The sequence below is a fragment of the Bos indicus genome, chromosome 8 (genome assembly GCF_029378745.1).
Source record: "Bos indicus isolate NIAB-ARS_2022 breed Sahiwal x Tharparkar chromosome 8, NIAB-ARS_B.indTharparkar_mat_pri_1.0, whole genome shotgun sequence".
Classification (NCBI taxonomy): domain Eukaryota; kingdom Metazoa; phylum Chordata; class Mammalia; order Artiodactyla; family Bovidae; genus Bos; species Bos indicus.
In genome coordinates, this window is record NC_091767.1 from 75,339,319 (window position 1) to 75,366,459 (window position 27,141).

General features: G+C 37.4%; 1 protein-coding gene across 6 annotated transcripts in view; it reads right to left on the minus strand.

The window, feature by feature from the left end:
- UBAP2 (ubiquitin associated protein 2) overlaps positions 1-27,141 on the minus strand; it is a 119,266-nt gene that overhangs the window by 53,259 nt on the left and 38,866 nt on the right. For 5 of the 6 annotated variants that reach the window (XM_070794998.1, XM_070794999.1, XM_070795000.1 and 2 more), the window contains 4 exons: positions 11,088-11,165; positions 8,489-8,599; positions 3,759-3,912; positions 1,887-1,964 (listed from right to left, as the gene is read on the minus strand). In XM_070794998.1, the coding sequence (XP_070651099.1) occupies positions 1,887-1,964; positions 3,759-3,912; positions 8,489-8,599; positions 11,088-11,165 (421 nt within the window). Of the gene's footprint in view, positions 1-1,886; positions 1,965-3,758; positions 3,913-8,488; positions 8,600-11,087; positions 11,166-11,608; positions 11,632-27,141 lie in introns of those variants that run through there. The other variant, XM_070795001.1, reaches the window with a different exon arrangement.

Sequence of the window (27,141 nt, forward strand, 5' to 3'; positions counted from 1 at the left end):
CACACTGAAATATTTAGGGGTAAAATGGCATTATGTTTGAAATGCACACACAATGGTTTCAGGAAAAAAAATAGTATGTACATAGAGAGAAAATGACAATGCAAATGCAGCAAAATATTAAAAAGTTTGGGGACTCTGGGTAAACACTCTACAAAATTCTGCTGTTTTTTTGTTTTAAAATAAAATGTCAAAACCATACCCTGAGCACTTCTGTGTATATTGTGTAATCCAGTAACTATTAGGTTGGTAGAAAAGTAATTGTGGTTTTAGACCATGAATTTTAAATCACTGTAACTAGGCTCAAACACATCTTTATTAATCACAATAGGAACTATTACAGTCAACATGTTTTTGCCATGAGAAATAAATTTATTACTGTAGCGTAAAAATCCATGTTTCAGAATTTGATGAACTCTTGGGAATCATTTTCTGCCTCGTGTTGATTGTGGAAGCATTTTCCCTGCAAAAAGTTGTCGAGGTGCTTGAAGAAGTGGTAGTCGATTGGCGAGAGGTCAGTGAGTATGGAGCATGAGGCAAAACTTCAGAGCCCAATTTGTTCAACTTTTGAAGCACTGGTTGTGCAACATGTGATAAGGCAGCTAAACTCGCATCACGTTAACTACTGAGGCTGAGCACTCTGGAGTCAGAGCACCACAATTAGAGAGGGAAGCCCACACACTGCAAAGAAAGATCCCCCTTGCTCTCAAATAAGACCTGATACTGCCAAATAAAAAAACTTTTTTAAGAAAAATAAATCAATTACAAAGTCATTTTTAAAATAATCAGGAAACTTTGTGTACAGATTATTAGATAATATTTTTAAGTGTGAAAACAGCATCATGGTTACATATAAAATCACATACATTTTTTAGAGGTGCTTACCACAATAATATATGATAAAATATCCACAAAAATCTACTTTAAATATTTCTACAGACAAGAAAGGTAGAGATATATAGAGCATATATGGCTAAAATCCTTAAACATTACTGACTAAACATGAAGGGCCTCGGGGTTCATTTACTCTCTCCATTTTTCTCTGTGCTTGAAATAAGAAAAAATCTAGAAAAGGGAATTACAATTGAAATCTGTTTTTAAAGCACAACCTTCTTTTCACTGTGCCCAACAAATTAGTATAATTCTGCCCTTTTCTGATCTCTGAAAATTATTTACTTTTGGCCCAGATAGTAGAAATTTAGTAAATGATAACTGGATGAATAGCCAAGGGAATTCATAGCATATGCAGTATACCTACATTAATTTCTATCCCTAATATTTCTGATTAAAAGAAATTCTGCCACTGTAAAATGCACATTTGGAGAACAGTCACAACTGAGTGGAACAATGGATCAAACAAAATATCGGTCAATTCAGGTAGCTTTACTGAACCAAAACAAGATATTCCTATTACATTATGTATCTTGATTTTTAGAGCCCTAAGAAAATTCAGTTACAACTCTAAATATGTGGAACTACATTCTTGAAGTGGCTTAATGACATCCCAAATTAATAAATGCAAAGAAATGATCACTAACAGAAAACACTGGATGGGGGTAATCAATGGGCAAATGATTTTAAAACTATTACCATATGGGTAAAACACATCTGTTAAAGTCCAACACAGGAGAACTTAATAACTTTTTGGTCAGAGGTTCAAATTTTAAATTATTCACACAAAGGGCCTTTCTCAGCTCATCTGAAAACAACCAATAGGGTTCCTCAAAATTATATAATTCAAACATTTCACTTATAGGCATCAGTAAATGAATCAAAAGATTTCACATCAACCGTTCTTTCACAGTACACTGCCCTCAGTGAACTGAGCATATGAACAGCCTGCCTCCTTCTCCCTATCACAAGTGTCTCCTTCCTCCTCATTCTCTTACCTCTACCACGAGCTCGCTTGCCTCGATCTGAAGGCTTGTCCCCTTGATTGCAATCAATTCCGTTCTCTTCACCTCTAACTAAAGTGAAAAAGAGCAAACAGCTACTAAAGACAAGGACAAAAAGACTCCTCCTGCCCCTCAACAACAACAACAAAAAGGTGTTTTAAAAAAGGTTAAAATTTAACCAAAGGGTTTGGAAAATATGATAAACAAAACCAAGCCAGAGTGGCTCAAAAAACTGACAGCAGAACTTGCTTAATTTGTAGGTGAAAATTCAAAAAGAAATCAAAATGACATACTACTTTTTTTTTGTTTGGACTTTCCATCACATAAGGTTAAGTTTACTTCCAAAAAATTACCTTTGTTATGCAACGATATGCAAGAAAATTTGCTCACTGGTCAAGTTCAAAGCCTGGAAAGGCAAAGACTAGCCAACTGCAATACCAAGGGAATACTGAGTTCTTGGGGAAGTTAACTGTTAACACAGTCTTTTCTTCTCCTCGTTCCTATATTGGCATTAGTGACTCTATATAATATAGAATCTTTATGAACAATACTGGCACAGCTTGCTCCCCTCTTTCAGGGCTTAACTCTGCAAGCTGTTAGTGAGGCTTTCCATGGCTACTCTCTAAATTTGTCAAACCCCTATTTGTAATTCCCATCTCTCTCCCTTTGTTTTTCCCCAGAACATAATTTCTACATAACGCCATTAAAATACTGTCATATTAACATAAAATGTTACTCTTCTTTTTTATTATTACATCTCACACTGCTGCTGCTAAGTCGCTTCAGTCGTGTCCAACTCTGTGCTACCCCATAGACGACAGCCCACCAGGCTCCCCCGTCCCTGGGATTCTCCAGGCAAGAACACTGGAGTGGGTTGCCATTTCCTTCTCCAATGCATGAAAGTGAAAAAATAAAGTGAAGTCGCCCGGTCGTGTCCGACTCTGAGCGACCCCATGGACTGCAGCCCAACAGGCCCCTCTGTCAATGGGATTTTCCAGGCAAGAGTACCAGAGTGGGGTGCCATCACCTTCTCCACATCTCACACTACCTCCCTGCAAAGTCTTAGAAGGGCAGGGGCTTTCCTGTGGTCCAGTGGCTAAGATTCTGTGCTCCCAATGCAGGGGCCCCAGATTCAATCCCTGGTCAGGGAACTAGATCCCACATGCCTGCAACTAAAGATCTGGAATGCCACAACTAGGACCCAGCACAGCCTAATAAATACATAAATAAAAGTATATATATTTTTAAAAAGTCTTAGAAGGGCAAAGATTTCTGTATTCTTCATTGCTGTACACCTTTAAGAATATCTTCTACATTGTAGACACTCGATAAACATCTGTGGAATAAATAAACTAGCGAAAGTTTGTAAGCGGACATGTTAAATATTTATATTCTATTCATCCATAATTTAGCTACTTTGGTATGCCTGCACAGAAGGTAGTGTTGTTCTGGGTGAATGATGCCAAAACCTGAGTTGAATGGAAGGTATTGAGAAAAATCTTCCTATTCAACAACTTTCCTCTTAAACTCTGCAAATACCATGAATATCCATAAGTAGGGAAGAATAAATAGCTTTATCTATCAGCCAACAAAAAAACCCTTCTTTAAAATTAGGAGATGCACTAGATTAGAGGAGGCAGTCTTAAGACACAACAGAACTACCTACAGCCCAGGTCAGTGCTAATATGAAACTGCATTAGCTGGGTTTCTAACAAACTACTCAGTTGTAGCTAAGTGTTACTTATATTAACAAATATTGCATTAAGGAAATGGATTTATGGGCATTCATTGAATCATTCTCACAGCTTTTTAGTATGCATGAAAATTTTCATAAAGCAAAGCTGAGGCTAAAAGGTCTGTACTTACACTCTCTCCCACGATTGCCACCTCTTACTTTCCGGTTGTTGTTTCCACGTCCACGGCTCACTTCTCTCTCACTTCTCTTCTCTCTATTCTCTTTGTTTTCTGAACTTTCTTTTCCAAAATTCTTCTTCTTCCCTCCTACAGTCTCCCATGAAGTCTACCGAAAATAAGAGCATTTATTCAGAGCTGTCACTTAAACTGTGTACAATCATCAAGGGTATGTGCATTTATCTTTTGAACCTAATTACCCCTATCTCACACCTTGCATGCCTACCATTCTAATTCTTCTCCATAAACATACTGTACTTTCTGATGACAAAGACAGCAAATCTCTTGCTAGGTTCCTACTGCTTGGAGAGCACAAAAGATTACATCACTAGCTTAACTGACAACATACTGTATGTTGTCCCACGACAGAGCCTTTTCCTATACTGATAAGAATAAAGCAAATGTTATTTCCCCAAGCTCCCACTCTATACCATCCCCACCTACCTCAGTAGTTGGCCAAACACCTATTAATATACAGAACTAGTTCAAAGACTGTAAGATTTTACCCTAAAATCTCAGGAATACAATTTTCCCTATTCATTGTCTAAGATAACCATCTTAAAGAATTTAGTGGTTGACAAATTTGAGGTTAGTTTTTAAATACGGAAAATTTCAGCCCCCAAAGACCTGTTCTAATGAGAAGTTAAATGATTTATGTAACCTCCTTTCTCCCACAAATCAAATCATTTGCAGAAAAATCGTGGTGAAAAGAACGAAACACTATGTTCCTACAGATATGAGTATTAGGATATCCATCAGGATGTTGCTGGGAGATCCCAAAACTGACCCATTCGTTTCTATTTATTTTTCCATAATTTACTCACAAGGGATTTGAAGTGATTCAATTTCAAACTAAGCCATAACTATTTTAAACTTAAAAAAAAAATTGTTATCCAAAAAACCTAAGTGCATAAAATGATTGGATGTGGAAAAAAATACAAATTAAAACGAGTCATTTTCCACCTCTAAGCTTTGATAAATTTTTAAAAAAATCAACAGCCAATAGTTATGGTAGAATAATCAGGTATTCTCAGTTCTGATGAACATCCATCCATTCTAACCTTCCAGAAAGCCTACCTGGCAATAGTGTCCAAATTTTATATTGGTTCAAAACTTCTGGCCCAGTAATTCTATTTTTTGGTTTTTATTCAGAGAAAATAATCTGATAATTGTACAAACATTTATATGCAGACAATGAACCACAGAACAGAAGGATGGAAAATTTCCCAAATATTTAGCTTAACAGACTACCTGCTCTAGAACATTCATAAAGTGAGAAATACATAGCTAGTTAACGAGTAATCCACGTGTTCATAGAAAGAGAGCCATAATATATAAGCGACACAAGCTATCAGCAAACTGTATAAAATAGGATTACATTTTTAAGCTCAAATAGGAGCTTGTGTATCGCTGGAAAAAGTAGTAGTTATCCAAGTGAGGGCCTTTTAAGATGATTTACCTTTTTATTGTTCTGCATTGTTTTTTAATTGACAAAAACAATAAAGCTTATTTATTCCAGAAAAGAAATTCCACAACATATAAACTCCATCTATTATGTTCGCTGATATGAATAAACATGACAAATATGTAAGATTTCTATATAATACATTTGAGAGACAGTAACATCTTACCCTATTTTCATTCAGCAAAGGATACCCCTAAGCAAGTCTTGGCTTGTGATCAAAAACTAACGAGAACTTACATGGGGAGGAAAGCAGGGCAAGGAACTTTTAAGGGGCAAATGGACTAACACCACAGTGAATCCTAAAGGGAATACAACTGCACATTTTGCAAAACAGTCTACATGCATGCACACAGGCTTTCAAAGAAAACCAAATAATTACAAAAGATTTTCAACAGAACTTCTGGCAACCTTTGTCATCTATATTTTGCTACCTGTATAATAGATTTGAAGAAATGTTAACAGAAACTGTCTTCCAAAATACCATATTTAGCAATCAGAAAAGCAGCTGTCTAGACCAGTTCATTCAAAATCACTCTCCTACCCCTTTATATTTGCCAAGAACTAAACAATACAAACAGGTTTCCCAAGTGGCTCAGTGGAAAGAATCCCCCTGCCAATGCAGGCAACACAGGAGAGGCAGGTTCAATCCCTGGGTCGGAAACTTCCCCTGGAGAGGGAAATGGCAACCCAATCCAGTATTCTTGCCTGGAAAATCCCATGGACAGAAAAGCCTGGCAGGCTACAGCCCGTAGGATCACAAAGTGTTGGACACAACTGAGCACGCACCATACATACATACATATAAGAAATACAAACATATATATATATATATTTTTATTTTTTTTTTTTTTAAGCACACTAATGCAAGTGACTTAAACTTCAAAACTATTTTGTCACACAAACAAAACAGCACTTTAATGAAAGGAAAAGTTCAGTACTTAAGATTTTGTTCAGTGGTTTCCTTTGACAACTACTCTATTAGATAGACAAATGCACCCCTACAAATAGTGAAGACAATTCCACTATTTTTTCAAAGTAACCATTTTCTTTCAGAAGGCCTTGTTACAGAACAAGATTAGCCAATAGGATAAGATTTGTTTGCTTTCACAGTTTATTTTGAACAGTTCCTGCTCCTACCAATCAAGCCTACTATGTTCACATTCTCTAACTGCCCACTCCAAATAATCTACCACAGGCAGGGGAAGATACTCCTTACAGCTGGTTACCCATGGCTGCTGCAGACAACAAAGTAAGAACAAGGCAAACAGGATGAAGGATGGACCACAGAATGATCCTAAACAAACCAGGGTTTCAAAAGGACTTTCCTTCTGCCTCTCCATTTCCCCTATAGCCCTCTCACCTCCAAACAGGCAAAGGTCTTTTGTCGTGTCTGTGTTCAGGCCCTAATTCGCAAGCTTCCAATCTTTTAAGAAAACAACATGGCAGATCTACCCCCCAACTGTGTGATTTCTAAGTTCTAGAGGTAATCAGAGACTTTTATAACTTTCAGCCCAGAACCACCTCCTTTGAGTTCAGTTCCAAATGAGAAAAGGAAAGTTGAAACTCTTTATTGAGATAGAACTGGATGTTCATTTAAGACTTAAAAGATTAACCCAGCCACCACAGAAAATGAATGATGAATCTGTGGGAGCTAAAGGAAAGGCAAGAGAAAACAGCATCCAGGCCTATCTCTACCATATAAAAGAAAACAGGCCCCTCAAATTAACAATCTGGAAATATTTCATTTATTCAGTGCTTTTTTTTTGAAAAAAATAAATAAATAAGAGCAATTCAGTCCTTCAGGTCATTTTAAAAAATGAGACCCATTCTACACTGCATTCATTAGCAATGGGCCGACCATTCCCCATATGTTATAAAATCCCGAAATACATGCCTGCTACTGCTGTTGCTGCTGCTGCTAAGTTGCTTCAGTCGTGTCCGACTCTGTGCGACCCCATAGACAGCAGCCCACCAGGCTCCGCCCTCCCTGGGATTCTCCAGGCAAGAACACTGGAGTGGGTTGCCATTTCCTTCTCCAATGCATGAAAGTGAAAAGTGAAAGTGAAGTTGCTCAGTCAGGTCCAACTCTTAGCGACCCCATGGACTGCAGCCTACCAGGCTCCTCCGTCCATGGGATTCTCCAGGCAAGAGTACTGGAGTGGGGTGCCATTGCCTTCTCCAAATACATGCCTAAGTGTTAGCAAATAAGAACTCTTCAAAATTTGATTTCCTCACTTAACATCATGCATTTTCCTGACAAACTGACGTATTTGGTAGTTTTATCATGTTGGACCAGTGTTATCTTGCACAGAATTTTAGCCAGATACTGCTATACTCAAATAATGAAGTATTTTCCCAATTATCTGATGTTTATAATTATAAATTTCATTCCACCTGCTTTCCTATTAAATAAAAAGATACTCATTTCAGTTTTGAGCTTGTCACAGTAGTTCATTTTAATACAGCCTATGCCTAACAAAGTCTACCTGTAAAAATGAGAACCTGATTAAACCTAAACAATAAGGAAGGCACTTTTTGATGTGCTCATCTTTATACTCCACTTAGGTGAATGACTGTTTTAATCTGCTCTGAAATTTATTTCCTCAATGAAAAAATACAAATGAAATACTGTGTAATTTCTATTTAGAAATCAAAAGATCAGAACTGACACCTGCTTCTGGTGTGGCTTTAGCAGCACCCTTTCTAAAATACAAAGGGAGGAGCTTTAGTGTGCCATGTGCATTCCTCAAACTTTACAAAGCTTAAAAAAATTTTTTTTTCTTATTTTATATAGCTGTCAGGCTGTCATGAAAAAGTGTCGACACATAAGCAAATAGATATAACAGCAAATCCTGATTTTCTGTTAACCTAGAGATATAAGGAGTAGAGAGAGGTGATGATTGAGATGAAGGAACATAAGCAGTGGAGCCAGAAGTTTTTCAGGTAGTGAAATGTCCACAGGCTCAGAGAATTTTGGCAACTGTGTAAGGCCGGACTAGATGACCAAGTTCTCTTTAGAGTCTTCAGATTCTACAACGTCATGAAGAAACCATACGTATATAACAAACAGACATTTCTCGTTAGTGTTCTTTCTGGTTCTAAAATATATATGGAATGGCACCCATAATTCCCTCTACCTCCACCAAGTAAGGTAAAGCTGAAAATGCAATATGAAACTAGAGACAAAGTTTAGCAATGCAAATCAATTAATAATACTTACAGTGTCTGAATTCCCCTCCAGCAATACGTTGATAGCTTTGTTGACATCTCCATTACAGTCATGGAGAGCCACTATGCATTCATCCTGATTTTTTCCTGTCACCTCCATAAGCTGTTGAAATTATAAGAAAATGATTAGGGGAACCCAAAATTGGCACTTGATATTAATTTTAAGATTCTACTATATAAAGACAAAGATTATGCAATCCTTCCATATGCAGATGGCCTCTTCCAGACTCCGAGTGTACAATCTAATATCAGGTTTACCTGCTTTTTTGGTGACTCCATGTCTTTCCACCAAAACTGGCAAAGTCAAGCTACAAATCAACCTTCCTCCAAGCTGACCAAGCATCAGATTCTTAATCAGCAGCATATACATACATACATACCAACATTCTCAGAACATTCAGGATCAGTTTTATGACTGCTCAAACTAGTTCACAGGCCTGGGATTCCCAAGTTTCTAAACTGCTCAAATGTTAAGCGGGACTATATATACTTCAAAAAATACTGGAGTGGGTCGCTGTTTCCTTCTCCAGGGGATCTTCCTGACCCAGGGATCGAACCTGGGTTTCCCACACTGCTGGCAGAATCTTTGCAGTATAAGCCATCAGAGAAGCCCTCCCAAAGACCAAGTATGAGTATATGGCCACAACTGCCAAACATCCAGTCCAACTGCTTGCATTGTACAATAGTCTAGCAGTCTCTGACAACATTCCCTACATGGGCTATCACTGCTTGGTTTAGAACATTCCACATACAAAATAATTTATAACACTTTAGTGAAAGTCACTCAGTCGTGTCCGACTCTTTGCAACCCCCTGGACTGAGCCTACCAGGCTCCTCTGTCCATAGAATTCTCCAGGCAAGAATACTGGAGTGTTGCCATGCCCTTCTCCAGGGGATCTTCCCAACCCAGAGATCGAACCCAATTCTCCTGCATTGCAGATGGATTCTTTACTGCCTGAGCCACCAGAGAAGCCCTATAACACTCTAAGGTCTCACAATTAGAATTTGGCAGCTATCTAGGGTACTATTGTTTGAAATTAAATAAATCTCCTTGATGGACTCCCTACAAGAGATATTAAGCTATTTAATATGTTTAACACAAGGAACAACCACAGATTAGGCACAATATAGGTTTCTCAATTATTAGTGAGCAAATGTACGATCTAAATATCTGTTTGTTTAACTACATTTAACTATTTCAATATGCACCAATATCAGCTGCATTTCAAAATACTTTGACCCCAATATCTGAAATGATTTCTCTGTGGTCATAAAACAATTAGCCTATCAAAAAGGTAGGTCTCCTGATCTAAATACAGCTCTTTACACCACCCCATTCCACCTGATTTCCTTCCTGTGTTACCCAGCAAGGCTGTATACACTCTATAGCTTTCCATTGCTTCAGTCTTTGGATGTCTACTAATGAGGTTAGAGTTTTATCAAGAATCTATAGTGGCCCAACACCCATCACATGCAGTTATTAAGACGCACAGTTACTGTTGAAATTCCCCCAGTGACTGGATTAGTAAAAGAGAGAACCATCGTTAAAACTTAAAGCTCTGAACTGTACCAGTGCTCTTGTTTGTGTCTCTGCCATGCTCTTCAGATAAATATGTAGAAGCATGTCTCAAGTAATTCATAAACCTCACTCCAGTGAATGGGTTCTATGACTTTTTAAGAAATCCTTTCTATGGCTTTCCAAAAATATCACTTTAAGTCTGATGACAGCAACTTAGGTAAGAACAGAGTAAAAGGTTCACCAAGGGACTTATAAGGAATTATTGAAAGGAATTACAGGATTATTGGGAGACGTCTACCAAGGTAAGGTAAGGGTTATAGCTTGGTTTCTAGAATCTTGGATGGAAAGAAACTCTTATCAAAAAAGAATAGCATGAAATTAATGTTATCTCACTGAAATTCTAAATGAAGACATCACCCTAAAATTTAATAACTTTTCCAATCTATGGTTGCAATCATCACAATATGTGAAAAGGCAATTCAGCTCTTCCTTAACATCAAACAAAATTTTCTGAAAATTTGTCAAATACTAAATGTACTCTCTATGCACAAGTATATACAATGTCCGCCTGCTTTCACAAATGCTCATTGTTCACACGTAACACTTACTCAGAAAGGTTCTCCTGCTAAAATTGCTTCATTCTAGGCACCCCACTCCAATACTCTTGCCTGGAAAATCTCATGGTTTAGAGGAGAGGAGCCTGGTAGGCTGCAGTCCATGGGGTCGCTAAGAGTGGGACCTGACTGAGCCACTTCACTTTCACTTTTCACTTTCACGCACTGGAGAAGGAAATGGCAACCCACTCCAGTGTTCTTGCCTGGAGAATCCCAGGGACGGGGGAGCCTGGTGGGCTGCCGTCTATGGGGTCACACAGAGTCGGACACGACTGAAGTGACTTAGCAGCTGTAGCAGCAGCAGCCACCAACACAGGTATTTAATCACTGGTTCAAAATCCAATTATTTGCAACTAAGCAAAAAACGTAATTTAAAATACGAATCTCTAGTGAAATTACCTTTTAAAGCACAGTAAAATAGATTACAAAAATAACAGTATCCTTTGCCAGAAACATACCTGTTTAACTTTAGCTTCAAACTCTGAATCATTTTTATCAAAGATCACTTGAGCAAGACGCATCTGTTCAGCTGTCGCCTGGAAAAGCAAATACAATTGTTATAGATTTAATGCCAAAACCTGGTGCAAACAGATAAAAGTTCTCAATCACTATGGTTACAGAAATACTGATTAACTAAAAAAACAAAAGGACTCTGCATTTAGACCTCTTAAGTGTATATAATGTGTTCCCATAAAGTAAATAAGTACCAAATTAAATAGCATAAAGGTCCCATTCCTTTGGCCAAATGACCTAAATAAAGTCCTGTTCATTTTCATTAGCCATGTGACTCATTTAAATTTTCTTTTTTGAATTTTTTTTCCCTTGAGGAGATGAAGTTACAGCATAACAGAAACTGGAAGAACAGGAAGCAGTGCAAACTTCCAGAATACAGGCTTAAACACAGCCTTGCAGTCAAAAAGCAAAAGAGCTTTGCTATCAACTCCAAAAAAACCAGTTCTGAAGAGAACTCTGTACTTACCTAAATGAAAACTTTTAAGTTACATTTTTAGCCACAGTTTTTTTAACGATTTCATTTAACAGAATTTTAAAAGAACCAACTTTCAAACACTAAAATTAGTCAGCTACAGAGAAAATTCTTTTCCAGCTGCTTTTTTCACTCAAAACCATTTTTCTAAAAAAAAAAAAAAAAAAAAAACCCAAGTTACTGAATTTTTGAGGTTTACTTTTGTAGTATTTCTGCCAATTAGAAATTTAGAAAGGCATTAAGAAAAAAAAAAAAAAAAGTAATTCTTGGGAATTCCCTGGCAGTCCAATAGTTAACACTGCACTTTACTACCGAGGGCATGGATTCAATCCCTGGTCAAGAAACTAAGATCCCACAAGCTTCATGATACAACAAAAATAAATAAACAAAAATTAAAAGATTTTTTTAAAAACTTGAAAGAAAATCTGAAAAGGTAACTCTTGTGCAGTGAGTTAACAGCAACATACCAATCTGGTTCCTTGGCTCTGGCAAAGGTACCATAATTGTGACAATAAAACCAGATGAGGGATATACAGGAAATCTCTGGTGTCTCGGCAACATTCTAATAAATCTGAAATTATTCCAAGGCTTCCTTGGTGGCTCAGTTGTGAAGAATCTGCCAGCCAATGCAGGAGACACAGGTTTGATCCCTGGTCCAGGAAGATTCCACATGCAGCAGAGCAACCACAACTATTGAGCCTGTGCTCTAGAGCCTGGGAGCCACAACTACTGAGTCCACAGACCCTAGAGCCCGTGATCCTCAACTAGAGAGTAGCCCCCACAGCTAGGAAAAAACCCATGCAGCAATGAAGACCCAGCACAGACAAAATAAATAATAAACTATTTTGGAGTAATTTTATTTAAGTAAAGTTACTACTGCCAGCTAAAATCTCTACTAACTCCTAACATAAACATTTTTAAAGTTAAATCATTTAAATTATTGAATGAGCTTGGGGTGGGGGCTTCACTAAATGCTAATAATAAACAGCTTTTCATCTTTGCTTTTAATATGAAAAGAAAAGAAAGTGAAGTTGCTCAGTCGTGTCCAATTCTTTGCGACCCCGTGGACTGTAGCCCACCAGGCTCCTCCGTCCATGGGATTCTCCACATTGCAGGCAGATGCTTTAACCTCTGAGCCACCAGGGAAGCCCGCTTTAAATATAGATTCATAATAATCTTGACAAGCGGGGATGAGGGGGATGTTAGTATTTTTTACAATGTAAAAACACTTTTCATAAGACCTTTCCAGTTCATGTGTGTGGCTGATTATTCAAGCTCCAGATAGCTTTGGCCAGTTCCCTCCAACCAAATGGCCAATCCTTTGATCCCAACCTATGCCTGCTGTGATCTCAGCTGAAGTGCTAGTACATTACACAAAGATGTTTACATTACAGAAACACTGTCTACACATATGGCCAATTTTACCTCAATCCTCATCAGTATACATAAGGGCCTTCTTTACATACACCCTCAAAGGAGAAGTCCCAGTGCTGCAGCCTAAAGAACCAAGGTATGAAATAAGTAAATGAGGTAAAAGGGAAAACCAAAGGGGAAAATGAGTTCTGGAAAGATGGCACTTCCACATTATATATCTGAGTTTTGGGTAGTGGCAACCACTTATGAGTCAAAGTAAACCACTGGGACAGGGTTCCCTGGTGGTCCAATAGTTAAGAATATGCCTCACAATGCAGAGGACACAGGTTCAATCCTTGGTATGGGAAGATCTCACATGCCACGGAGCAACTAAGCCCATGCACCACAACTACTGAGCCTCCACTCTAGAGCCCTTAAGCCACAACTACTAAGCCCATGTGACATGTAGCTAGAACCCATGCTCAACAAGAGAAGCTTCTGCAACAAGAAGCCCACACACCACAACCAGAGAGTAGCCCCTACTCACTACAACTAGAGCAAAGCCTGAGCACAGCAACAAAGACCCAGTGCAGTCAAAAATAAAAATAAACAATTTTTAAAAACCCACTAGGATAAAAAATATATATATACTATATAAATATATGAATCATTTTGCTGTAGAGCAGCAATTAACACATTATAAATCAACTATACTTCTATAAAAATAAATAATAAAATTAAAAATACATTTGGGGCTCTTGGTGCTAAAATCCCACATGATTAATTTCTGTCCATTTTCCCTAATACCAAGCCCTCCTAGTCTCTGAACTTCAAGTCTAAAAATCATGCTTCACTCATATTCACTCAGCCTTGCTCCAATCCAAACATATGAATGCTCATCGCTTCTTAACATAAATTTCCTTAAATAACAAAATTTACACACAGCCCACAAGAAAATCACAGTGACTCATAAGGTAACTACCTAATACCAAAAACTACTTACTTGGCACTTACATAATTTTCTCTGATATCAAAAGCAAAATATTAACCATTACTACTTTGTAGGGTCACATTATCGACTGTAAACACCTGTATTATGTTTATTGGCTGCATAAAAATCTACTAGATAGGTCTTGCATTTTACTCTATAAACTTTCATTACAATCTAAACACTACAGGAGTCATTATTACACTTAATCTTCTATATATATATATATCCAGGATAGCTTCCTTAGAATACATACAAAGATGGGTCAAACTACTATCTAGAAAAACGTTAAAAGAAGTTTCATACATCTGCTCAAAAATGCTCCTCACAAAGGCTGCAAAAATTTATAATTAACAGTGTAAAGGGTCTGCTTTCTCAAAATTCAGTTTTTAAAAAATGCAAATTTAACCAATTGAAAATAAAGATGATCTCTATTTGGTTTCATTTTACTTTGTAGATCATTAGTAAGAGTAATCTTTAAAAAAATAAACTTACTAATATGATAAAAAAGACTATGAAACAAGAGTGTAGGAGAGCTGAAACATCTTCATTTTGCAACCACCACAGGAAAAATTAATTCAAATAAGAATCATCAACGAATGCTCATTCTAAAGGGGAAAGTTCAATGAGGAAGAGGTTATTTACACAGGGTCTCAAAGTGTCTCCAGAAAGATTATTTCTTAGTTGTTGGCAAAGACATCATAACAATAAGGGAAATGGGCAAAACCTTGACTGAGTGATCAAAATTAACATCCCCAGTGAGGGCAGAAACATCATGTGGTGCTACACATGGGACTCAGAAATACTCCATGTGAGTTAAACAGCATTCCAAATAGACATCTATAACCTAAATCTACTCATAAGGAAACACCAAACAAATTCAAACTGAACATTTTTTATAATAACTGGCATTCTTCAAAATTGCTATTATTTCAGAAGACCAAGAAAGGCTGAGAACGGTTCCAAATTAATGACTTGTCAAGCAAATAGGATATAATGATTTTGTACTGGAAAGAAACATGATATAAAAGACATTATTGGAGTAAATGACTTTATTGGAATAAATGAAAGTTCCACATTGACAAAATTGGAATATTAACTGTAGAGAACACTGCAGCAATGATAAATTTATGAAATTTGATAGTGAAACTGTGTCTGCACAAAGAAACATCTTTGTTCTAACTTTACAGCAAAACTAAAATCCCAGGGACAGGACTCCTCTGGTGGTCCAGTGGCTAAGACTCTGTGCTCTCAATGCAGGGCGCCCAGGCTTGATCCCTGGTCAGGGAACAAGATCTCAAATGCAACAACTAATAATTTGTATGCCACAACTAAAAGATCCCTTGTGTCTCAATTAAGCCCCAGTACAGCCAAATAAATAAATATATTTTTTTTTAAATCCCAGGGATAACAACAACATAAAACTAGGTGGCAAGGTATCTCTTACAAACCTCAAAATACAAACATGACAAGAAAAAAAACAACAGTTACAACATCTGCATGGAATTAACTGTGGCAGAGGCCAGCACTGGGGTGTCTGACTAGTCGAAGAACAGGAAACCCCATGTAGCCAAGTGGCATTTACTTGAAAGTAAGGTTGGCCAATTTGTGCACAGCACCTGGTACTATAGGGTTTTGACAACTCCAATAGCAAACTAAGTTACAGAATTGCAGAAAGGTTGAAATAGGCAGGAGTAGTACCATCATAAACTACTGAAACTGACCAGCAGCCATGAAATTAAAAGACGCTTACTCCTTGGAAGGAAAGTTATGACCAACCTAGACAGCATATTAAAAAGCAGAGACATTACTTTGCAAACAAAGGTCCATCTAGTCAAAGCTATGGTTTTTCCAGTGGTCATGTATGGATGTGAGAGTTGGACTGTGAAGAAGGCTGAGCGCCGAAGAATTGATGCTTTTGAACTGTGGTGTTGGAGAATACTCTTGAGAGTCCCTTGGACTGCAAGGACATCCAACCAGTCCATCCTAAAGGAGATCAGTCCTGGGTGTTCATTGGAAGGACTGATGTTGAAGCTGAAACTCCAATACTTTGGCCACCTGATGCGAAGAGCTGACTCATTTGAAAAGACCCTGGGGCTGGGAAAGATTGAAGGCAGGAGGAGAAGGGGACGACAGAGGATGAGATGGTTGGATGGCATCACCAACTCAATGGACATGAGTTTGGGTAGGCTCCAGGAGTTGGTGATGGACAGGGAGGCCTGGAGTGCTGCAGTTCATGGGGTCGCAAAGAGCAACACGACTGAGCAACTGAATTGAACTGAACTGACCAGCTAAAGTTCCATTGAGAGAAAATACTGGAAGTAGAATCAAAATTGGGCCACATATACAGAAAATTCAAAAAAAAGTCCACACTGGGGGAACAGAACAAAGCCAGGAAATCTCAGAAAGCAAGCCAACATAACTACATAGGTAAAGAGGAAACACTGACATGAGAAAAGCCACTCTGAATCATGATGCCATGTAGAAGTTCAAGACTCAGTTCACATAAAAATGAGCTATCTAAAAATAAAGGTCAAACCCAATACAAAGTTAGTATAAGAGAAAAAGAATAAGCAAGGTAATATCCCCCATAACCAATTACAGTACACCAAAAAGGTGCCTAGGGAAAAAAGTAAAACAGCTATCTTCTGTTTCAGTATGTACTAAAAGACTGAGCATGAAGAAAAAGATAAAAACATAAAAGAATAACATTTTATGTCTACATTTTTCTAATTTAGAAATGAAAGTAAAAACTAAACTGAAAAGAACACAAAAATAAACTTAACAACTAATGCTATAAGAGAAATAAAAGACAAAAGAGGAAAAATACTTAAAAGTAAAAACTAAATTTAAAAAAGGAAAAAGATAAAGGAATGGGAGAAAAGAAAGTGTCAAATGTTGAATGTAGGCAAAAGACAACCCAACCTCAATCTGTGGAGAATACAAGTCTCTGAAGATGACAAGGACAGAAAAGGAACAGTACAAAGATTTAAAACTAAAATTCAAGAAAAATGTGTGGAAAGCAAATAGAATAATGTTTAAATTTTTGAAGAAAAACACACCATACTTAAGAATATCAATGCATAACAATCCACACTAGGATATTTTCTAGTAAAATAGCTGGACTTTAAAACAAAAATATCCATGTGTATGTAGGCAGAAATAATAAGACTTCTAAGGGAAAGAAATCAGAGTTATCAATAAACTTGTCAAAAGCAATGCTTTAATGCAAAAAGAAAATAAACATTTTAAGATACTCAAGTAGAGGAAGTAAGAGCCAAACATGTATAGCCCAAAAAAATGACTTTAAAGGGCATAAATAATTACCAGCACCATAGAACACTGGAATGATTATTCCCATGAGCCTTTCCTGGGGAATCAACAACAGCATTGGCTTCAGATAAATAATATAAATGACTAGAGATACTGACCTAAGTACATGCTTAACAGTCACAATATTTATTGTAGAAGTAAAACTAAATGATGTCTCAAATGGAGAAAGTACAGTATACAACTAACTGGCACATGAACAGGGCATGTAGGTATAGGATACTATTTGAAGAGGGATAGAAGGGGACTCCCACAAGTTCCAGATGGAGCTTATCGGCTGATTCAGGTGCCATGAATACCAAAGGCTGTACCCTGAAACAGTGAGTGCACCAATCTGTCCTTTGTGCTGGCGTTAGCAGTCACATCAATTTTTTCACTTGAGGGCTACCTCTATCAAGTAAAATATGCTTTCAAGGCTGTTAATAAGGCTGTCATAGCGAAAAACCATGTAGTGACCCTCGTAAAAGAGAGCAGATGACAAATTACTGAAGTCTAGCAGAGTGACTATTCAAGATAACCATAAACGTTGGCCGTGTCAAGAAATAACAGAATGACAGCTGACAATGGCTCCGCATTAGGAGTCACATTATGAGACAGCAAATGGCAAAAACAAGTGTGGCTATGAGACCCCTGTTGTGTTCAAGAACTGGAGACACTTATTTCCCAGGTCTATACACAGAGTGCCTCTTAGTTGTTGAACAGTTTTCACCAATACTAATAAAAACCAAGGCACTCAGATGTACAAGTGTGATTATCCTGCAAATTAATGCTGTTAATTTAAAAGCTGCTACAACAGAAGGAGCTGAAGCAAATAAGCTAAGCAGTTTCACTGAAATTCCACATCTGAAGAAACTATTCAATTAGACATTTCTTCTATCAACTGACTTCAAGGTAAAGCTGAAAATTCTAAATTCAAAAAAATTTTTTTACAGAATCAGAACTGATACACACATTGTTGCTCCAGCAAAGAATGTAAACATTTATATTCAGTATGTTGAAATCTGATGCCAATGACCAAGATATTACATAAAAACAAGGTAATGTTTATGGAGGCCCCTGGAATGAAAAAGGACAAGTTCCCTAAGTTGAAAACTGTGTATAAATAAAAATAGCACTGGGCACAGGAGAGATGGTGTAAAATGGGGAAGACATGGTAGTAGTTTTAGCACTGTTATTTTAAAGGCTGTTTTAAAGGCTGTATATACACATAATCGGAGAAGGCAATGGCACCCCACTCCAGTACTCTTGCCTGGAAAATCCCATGGATGGAGGAGCCTGGTGGGCTGCAGTCCATGGGGTGGCTAAGAGTCGGACCTGACTGAGCGACTTCACTTTCACTTTTCACTTTCATGCATTGGAGAAGGAAATGGCAACCCACTCCAGTGTTCTTGCCTGGAGAATCCCAGGGACAGGGGAGCCTGGTGGGCTGACGTCTATGGGGTCGCACAGAGTCGGACACGACTGAGGCAACTTAGCAGCAGCAGCAGCATACACATCATGTGAGATAAAGCAAACGAGTAATTTGGGGATATTCAAATTACGCCAACCCCTGGGTTCTGAAGAAACCAGGATTCTCAGTGTAGAAGTAATGAAAATGCTATATAAAAAATGAAAATGAAAATTCTGTAGTCCTGAATTTGAGCTATCAGCATTATTAACTCATGAGGCATTTTCACTTTTCAATCTGTCCACTGGAGAGACCTATAAACAATGACAAACCCAAATCCGTTACCGGATGGAGGTCTCTAAGTGCGATTTCCACTAAAAGACGCCAGGATACCCTAGTGCAATGTCTGATCAAGGTATGCAGCAGAAATTATACAAGAGAAGTCTGGAGTAATTTGTATGCCAGTTTATGAAGAAACTATCAAAGATTACTAAAACCAAGTCAAAAAGTCCTCAGGATCCAATTTCAAGAGACCTGGATAAAGATGGGATAATTTCAACTTTAAGGGAAAAAAACAACTAGGAATAACTAAAACCCTTTAAATGGTAAAACTCATAAGTTCATAATATTTTTAATATTAAGTATTCACTTTTGGAGGATAGGTAACCAAGTAATTATTTTAAAAATGTATCAATATACTCTTCAAATGCGTAAACGGTCATGAAAAACTGCTGCAGATCAGAAGAGACTAAGGAGACATGACAACAAATTGGATCGGATCCTGGAACAGAAAAGAGACCTTAGTGGAAAAACTATAGAGAAGTCCAAATAAAGTCTGTATTTATTTAATAATATTGTGCCAATGTTATCTTCCTCTTGACAAATAATTACATAGGACAGAAATCAGTAAACTATAGTCTAAGATCTGATTTTGTATGGTGTGCCAGCTAAGAAAGGTTTTTAGCATTTTAAAAATGTTGTAATACAACAAAACCAAAGAAAGAACATGCAACAGAGACTGTGTGTGGCCTGTAGACCAGAAAGTATTTGTCATCTGGCCTTTCTGGAAAAACTTTGCCAATACTTAATATAAAATGCTAGGATTAAGGGAAGCTGGGTAAATGTAGAGACCTCTATCATTTTCCAACTTTTTTTTTTTCAAATCTTAAAATTATAAACCTCTTAGCTAGAACAACCAAGAAAAAAGACAGAAGTCTCAAATATTAAAATTAGGAATGAAATGAGAAACATCACTACAAACTTCAGAAGAATTAAAAGGATTATAAGAAAATAACCATGTCCAAGTTTATGCCATCTAGCTGAATAACCTAGACAGAAGTCAACAATTCTGTCTAAAAGGCAAATTCCTAAAAAGACACAAACTCCTGAAACTGACTTAAGAAAGACTGAAAATCTGTAACAGTGATTGAATTAGTCAAAAAGAAGCTCCCACAGAGAAACTCAGGCCCAGATGACTTCACTGGTAAATCCTATCAAACAATGAATGAACACCAATCATCAATTTTCACAAACTTTTCCAAAACACAGAGAAGGGAACCATCCTAATGCATTCTATAAGGCCAGTATTACCCTGATATCAAAAGCAAAGACATCACAAGAAAACAAAACTACAGAAAAATATCCCCCCACAAAATCATAGCAAACCCTAGCATACCAGCAACACACAAAAAAGAATATATACTGTGACCAAGTTAAGTTTACCTCAAGAATGCAAGGTTGTTTAACATCTTAACGTAATATATCATATTAAGAGAATAACAGACAAAACATGATTATTTCAGTAGACACAGAAAAAGAATTTAATAAGATCCAGCACCCCTTCAGGCTTAAAGCTCAACACTCAGAAAACTAAGATCATGGCATCCAGTCCCGTCACTTCATGGCAGATAAATGGGGAAACAGTGGCTGACTTTATTTTTATGGGCTCCAAAGATCACTGCAGATGGTGACTGCAGCCATGAAATTAAAAGACACTTACTCCTTGGAAGGAAAGTTATGACCAACCAAGACAGCACATTAAAAAGCAGAGACATTACTTTGCCAACAAAGGTCCATCTAGTCAAAGCTATGGTTTTTCCAGTAGTCATGTATGGATGTGAGAGCTGGATTATAAAGAAAGCTGAGCGCAGAAGAACTGATGCTTTTGAACTGTGGTGTTGGAGAAGACTCTTGAGAGTCCCTTGGACTGCAAGGACATCCAACCAGTCCATCCTAAAGGAGATCAGTCCTGGGTGTTCATTGGAAGGACTGATGTTGAAGCTGAAACTCCAATACTTTGGCCACCTGCTGTGAAGAGCTGATTCATTTGAAAAGACCCTGATGCTGGGAAAGATTGAGGGCAGGAGGAGAAGGGGATAACAGAGGATGACATGGTTCGACGGCAACACCGACTCAATGGACACCAGTTTGGGTAGGCTCCAGGAGTTGGTGATGGACAGGGAAGCCTGGCATGCTGTGGTTCATGGGGTCGCAAAGAGTCAAACACGACTGAGTGACTGAAATGAACTGAACTGAACTGAACCCCTTTAAGATAAACAAACTCCAACAAATCAGAAATAGAAGGGAACTTCCTCAACTTAATAACAACTTTAACTTAAACCAACAACTTTAACAATCTACTTACTGGTGAAAGACAACTGAAAGCTTTCCTCCTAACATCAAGAACAAAATAAGGATGTTTGTTCCAGCCATTTGTACTGGAGGGTCTAAACAGACAAAGTCTTTCAACAATTAAGTGAGGAAAGTAGAATATATGCATGAACTAAATTCTTATGGCTAAAATGCCAACACACACATGCACACACATACACTCACTCAATCTCTCTCTCTCAGGAAAATGCCCAAACTTGAGAAAAACATAGTACAAGTATTATACAGTATAGGGCCTACAGTAGTTTGGTAAATAACCATCATGAAACTGTTCATCAATGAAGAATTATCTTCCTATAAGATCCAAAAGTTTCTATTATAAAAATTAATAAATCACAAAGTACATCTTCTGTTTTATGGCTAGGAAGATCTCAGAGGTAGTAATCCAGTTCAACTCCATACTGCACCCCTATGTAATTTACTCATGCTTTATGCTGGGTGTTACTGGCACAGGCCTCCTAACTACCAGAGGTGTGGGGTATCCAGTGTTAAAAATCATGCTGCCTCCCAACTAGGGAAGAAGCTATTTGAACAGTCTAAGAAAGCAGTCATGAGAGTCCAGGCTAGTGTGGCCAAGAGAAGGAAGGGATGTAAAAGACGTTTCTTTTATCACTTTGTACTTGCAGTCTGAGAAAAGTGACCACAACAAGTGCAAGATCTGGGAGAACTCTGCCTACATTCGTCCTAAGAAACCTGTGAGAATCCAATGAAAAGAGGCACACAGAATGAGAGAAACGAGAATGGAGGGCAAAGTGGAAAGCAGTCAATAGTACATAAAATCACCAGAACCCTAAAGCAGGTGTCTATACCAAGAAAATAAAATGAGCACAACTTTCTGGGATGAAGGTGATGTTCTGTATCTTGATAGGAGACTGGGTTACTCAAAATGTATACAAAAAATATATTTTAAAATATATTTAAGTGATCTGATACATTTAAATGCACCTGTATGTAAATTTCACCTAAAAAAAAAAAAAAAAAAAGAGAGAAACCTAGACAAATATTAAGCTCTAGTTTATGACACATAAGCAAGTGTGTCCAGGGGTATATCATATAAATGTATTTGAAATGCATAAAAAAATAAGATAACATGATGGATAGCTAGTCTAATGTGATAAAAACAAATAGAGCAAAAAGGTAATTGTGAGGGGGCTGTCTGGGTGGTGTGTGGTTAGATCCACCTGCCAATGCAGGCAACACCGGTTTGATTCCTGATCCAGGAAGATTCCACATGTCGCAAGGCAACTAAACCCATGCACCACAACTATGGAGCCTGCACTCCCTAGAGCCTGTGCTCTGCAACAGTGAGAAGCCACCACAATGAGAAGCCTGCACACCACGACTAGAGAGTAGCTCCCAGCTCTCTCTAACTAGAGAAAGCCCAGAACACCAACGAAGACCCAGGGTAGACAAATAAATACATAAACGATTTTTTTAAAGGTAATTGTGAACTTATGGGTGTTGGCTGTACAAGTCTTTCACCTTCTCTTTATATTTGAACATTTTCATAATAAAATATTAGCAGGGGGGAATTTCAGCAGACCAGAAAAGAAGGCCTGGAAGAAGGTAAAAAATAAAAGACCAAGGAAAAGAAGGGGGAAAAACAGATGTTAAACAGGAGCTAAAATTAAAAATATAAATGAAATCAGACAGAGAAAGACAAGTACTATTCAATATCACTTATATATGAAATCTAATAAATAATACCAATGAACGTATATACAAAACAGAAACAAGACCCACAGACATAGAAAACAAAAGTGACCGTTAAAAAGGGGAAAGGACGTGGAGGCAGGATAGATTAGGACTATGGGATTAATGATACAAACTACTATACAAAATATAGTTAAGGTACAAGGAATTACTAAATAACAAAGGGATCTGTATTCAGTATCTTTTAATAACTATAATGGTAAATAATCTGAAATACATACATATAACTGAGTCACTCCGCTGTATACTTGAAACAATGTTGTACATCAACTAGACTTCAATTAAAAAATAAACACACACACACACAATAAATGGGGGGAAATATCCAAGAAAGTGAACCACAGACCAGTTGGAAAAATTCACTCACTGTATGATGTTCATTAGCAGAATATGCCTAGTTCAAGACATTTCACAGAGAAAAATACGGCATACAACAATTTTACAGAGTATATGATACACCAAGGACAGGGACTCTGGCTATAGTATCTTTCTGAAAAGGGATGTGGGATCAATTAAAATAGGGCAGGGAGGGAAATAGCCACAATAATACCTCTAAAGGCAGCAATATTTAAACTTAAAAATTGCTAGAGAATTGTCTGTGCTTCCTTAATATACACAAGTTACAAAGAACGCTCCTCTATTAAAATATCTTATAAAATATTAGTAAGAAAAACTCAAGTTGATGAACTTTCACTAAAGACTATAAGCAGAAAAGTTACTGCCAATAGCATTTTGCTGCAGGCAATAGTCTAGGGCTTCTATATATTTCCTTATTTTCATTTTGATATTTTTGCATCCATACATTTCTAACCATAAAATCATTCTTCAGTACCATATGTAAGGTAAATACTAATCACTAATTTATTCAGACTCAGCTTTTTCAGCTTAAATACTATGACTAAAATATTCTTTGTACTTCTCTTCAGTGGTATCATCATTTTATCCCTAAGATTATGGACCATCTAGACACAACACAGCTGATGCACTTAACAGGAGTCCAGTATTGCAACACTAGCACAGCATATTGATGAAACATAAAGCATTTTAAATCAGAACCTTAAATATTCTTTTCCTTTGCTGACTACCCTAGTCAAGAGAAAATTACTTTAAATATTCAATAACCAAAGCACCAAATTAAGAGTATGATAGGCAAGTTGCCAGGCTGAGCTCTAGAATGTGTCAAGAGATCTGTTCAGCTTCTGAAATCAGAGGGCAAAAGCAGAATCAAGGGGTAAGTTAACAAGGTTACACACCCTCCCCTACAACAAACATTAGTGAAATCCACCACACAACTGTTGAGTGGAAAAATAAAAGTCTTGCCAAGAAAAACAGCATTACTAACTCTCTACCTCTGGATTTCTCTTCCATTCACTTGGCTCATAATGAGCTAAAGCTACTTTCACAATGAACAATGTGTTCACAGCTTTCCTAGTGCAGCCAAAAGTTTTGGGCTGGATCTGTCACCTAGTTGATTTGGAAAATACAATGAAGTCAGATTTTGTTTTATAAAACAGCCTTATGCCTACCATCTAAAGATAAGTATTGTTAGTTATAATTAATTACTTAGAAGATGTTTGCTTCTTGGAAGGAAAGCTATGACTAACCTAGACAATGTAAAGCAAAGATACCACTTTACCAACAAGGTCTGTATATTCAAAACTATGGTCTTTCCAGTAGTCACGTACAGATGTGAGAGTTGGACCATAAAGAAGGCTGAACACCAAAGAATTAACACTTTCAAACTGTGGTGCTAGAGAAGACTCTTGAGAATCCCTTGGACAGCAAGATAAAACCAGTCAATCCTAAAGGAAATCAACCCTGAATATTCACTGGAAGGACTGATGCTGAAGCTCCAATACTTTGGCCACTGGAAAAGACTCTGATACTGGGAAAGACTGAAGGCAAAAGGAGAAGAGGGCAACAGAGGATGAAAAGGTTGGATGGCATCACCGATTCAATGGACATGAACTTGAGCAAACTCTGTGAGATAGTGAGGGACAAGGAGGCCTGGTGTGCTGCAGTCCATGGGGTGGTAAACGGTCGGGCATGACTTAGCGACTGAACAACAATTAAGAACTATTCTTTTTGCTTAAATGTTTTAACAGTTGCGTTATAAGCAAAATACTGGGTTCCTTCAGTAACCAGGCCTTTTTCATTAAAATTTCAATTATTATTATAATCACTTCATAACATATGCAGAATACACAATAATAGTAAAAGCTACCATTTCCTGAATAGAACTTAAATAATTTCTAATTCCTTCCAAGCATTCTGTAAAGTAAATATTGTGAAATTAATAAAGGGAAAATTCACTAAAATGTAATCAGGAGACCAGAAGGGGAAACTCTCAGCTGTACCACTAAAGGTCAATTACAGGAAAAACTAACATGGCAGGTAGGCCCCAATGGGAAAAGATGTACATTGCATCCCTATAAGAAATCAACTATTTCAGCAACTCAGTTAATGAGAAACTCTTATTACCCTATACCTCACTTTTCTCTAATGGACTTTTGTTCACAACAACCCCTTCCAACTTCCTCATTTTTCTCTATAAAATAAGGTTCCTCTGTTTCTGAGACTTGACTATGGTTTCTGCAATGGCTTGCTTATTCTGAATTGCAATTCTCTACTATTCCCAAATAAGCCCATTTTTCCTCATAAAATAAATTTTTTAAGTTTAACATTATCACACTCCATTTTACATTTTTTAAAACTAGAGTGTTTTTCTATCTCCTCACATGATAGTAGATAATCAAGTGACAAAATTACCAGTTTATAAGACAAACCTATGTTCTATACATCATATATGATACATTAAGTACAGATCATCATTTCTGTGGTACTTCTACCAAAAATGCATAAACTCCCTTTAATCATGAAAAAGTATCAGACAAACTAAAACTGGAAGACATTCTATAAAATAAATGGCACGTATTCTTCAAATACATCAGTGTCATGAAACAGAGGAAGTCCTACATTAAAAGAGACTAAAGAGGGACTTCCCTGGTGGTCCAGTGGCTAAGACTCCGTGCTCCCAATGCAGGCGGCTGGGTCTACGCCCTGGTCGGGGAACTAGATCTCATGTACCACAACTAAGACCCATAGCAGCCAAATAAATAAATGATATTTCAAAAAAGAAAGACTAAAGAGAACTGACACCTAAATACAATGTATGATCAAGGACTTAATTAGCTAAAAAGGACACTATTGGGACAATTGGGGAAATATGAATACAATGTACAGGTTACATTAGATGAGCTGATTTTCTGATTTTTGATAATTGTTTTGTGTCTACATAAAATAAGATCCTTGTTTTTAAAAAAAAAAAAAAAAAAAACGAGGGCTTCCCTGGTGTCTCAGATGGTAAAGTGTCTGCCTGCAATGCAGGAGACCCAGGTTTGATCCCTGGGTCAGGAAGATCCCCTGGAGAAGGAAATGGCAACCCACTCCAGTGCTCTCGCCTGGAAAATTCCATGGACGGAGGAGCCTCGTGGGCTACAGTCCATGGGGTCGTAAAGAGTCGGACAAGACTGAATGACTTCACTTCACTTTTTTAAAAATTACATACTGCAATATTTAGGGGTAGAGACGCACCATATCTGCAATTTATTCTCAAAAAGTTTGAAGGAAAAGTTGTGTGTAGGTTCTCCTTTGTAGAAGGAGAGAGAACAGGATAAATTAGCAAACATGGCAAAAATGTTAAAATCTGGGAGAAATCCAGAAGAAGGATATTCAGAAATTATATGTACCACTCTCAAAATGTTTCTCTAACTCTCCAAGCAATTTTTCTTTTATTTATTTTTTTATTTTTTATTTTTTCCATCCTGAACCCTCCTCCCTCCTCCCTCCCCATACCATCCCTCTGGGTCGTCCCACTGCACGAGCCCCAAGCATCCAGCATCGTGCATTGAACCTGGACTGGCATCTCGTTTCATACATGACATTTCACATGTTTCAATGCCATTCTCCCAAATCTTCCCACCCTCTCCCTCTCCCACAGAGTCCATAAATGTGTTCTATACATCAGTGTCTCTTTTGCTGTCTCATATACAGGGTTATCGTTACCATCTTTCTAAATTCCATATA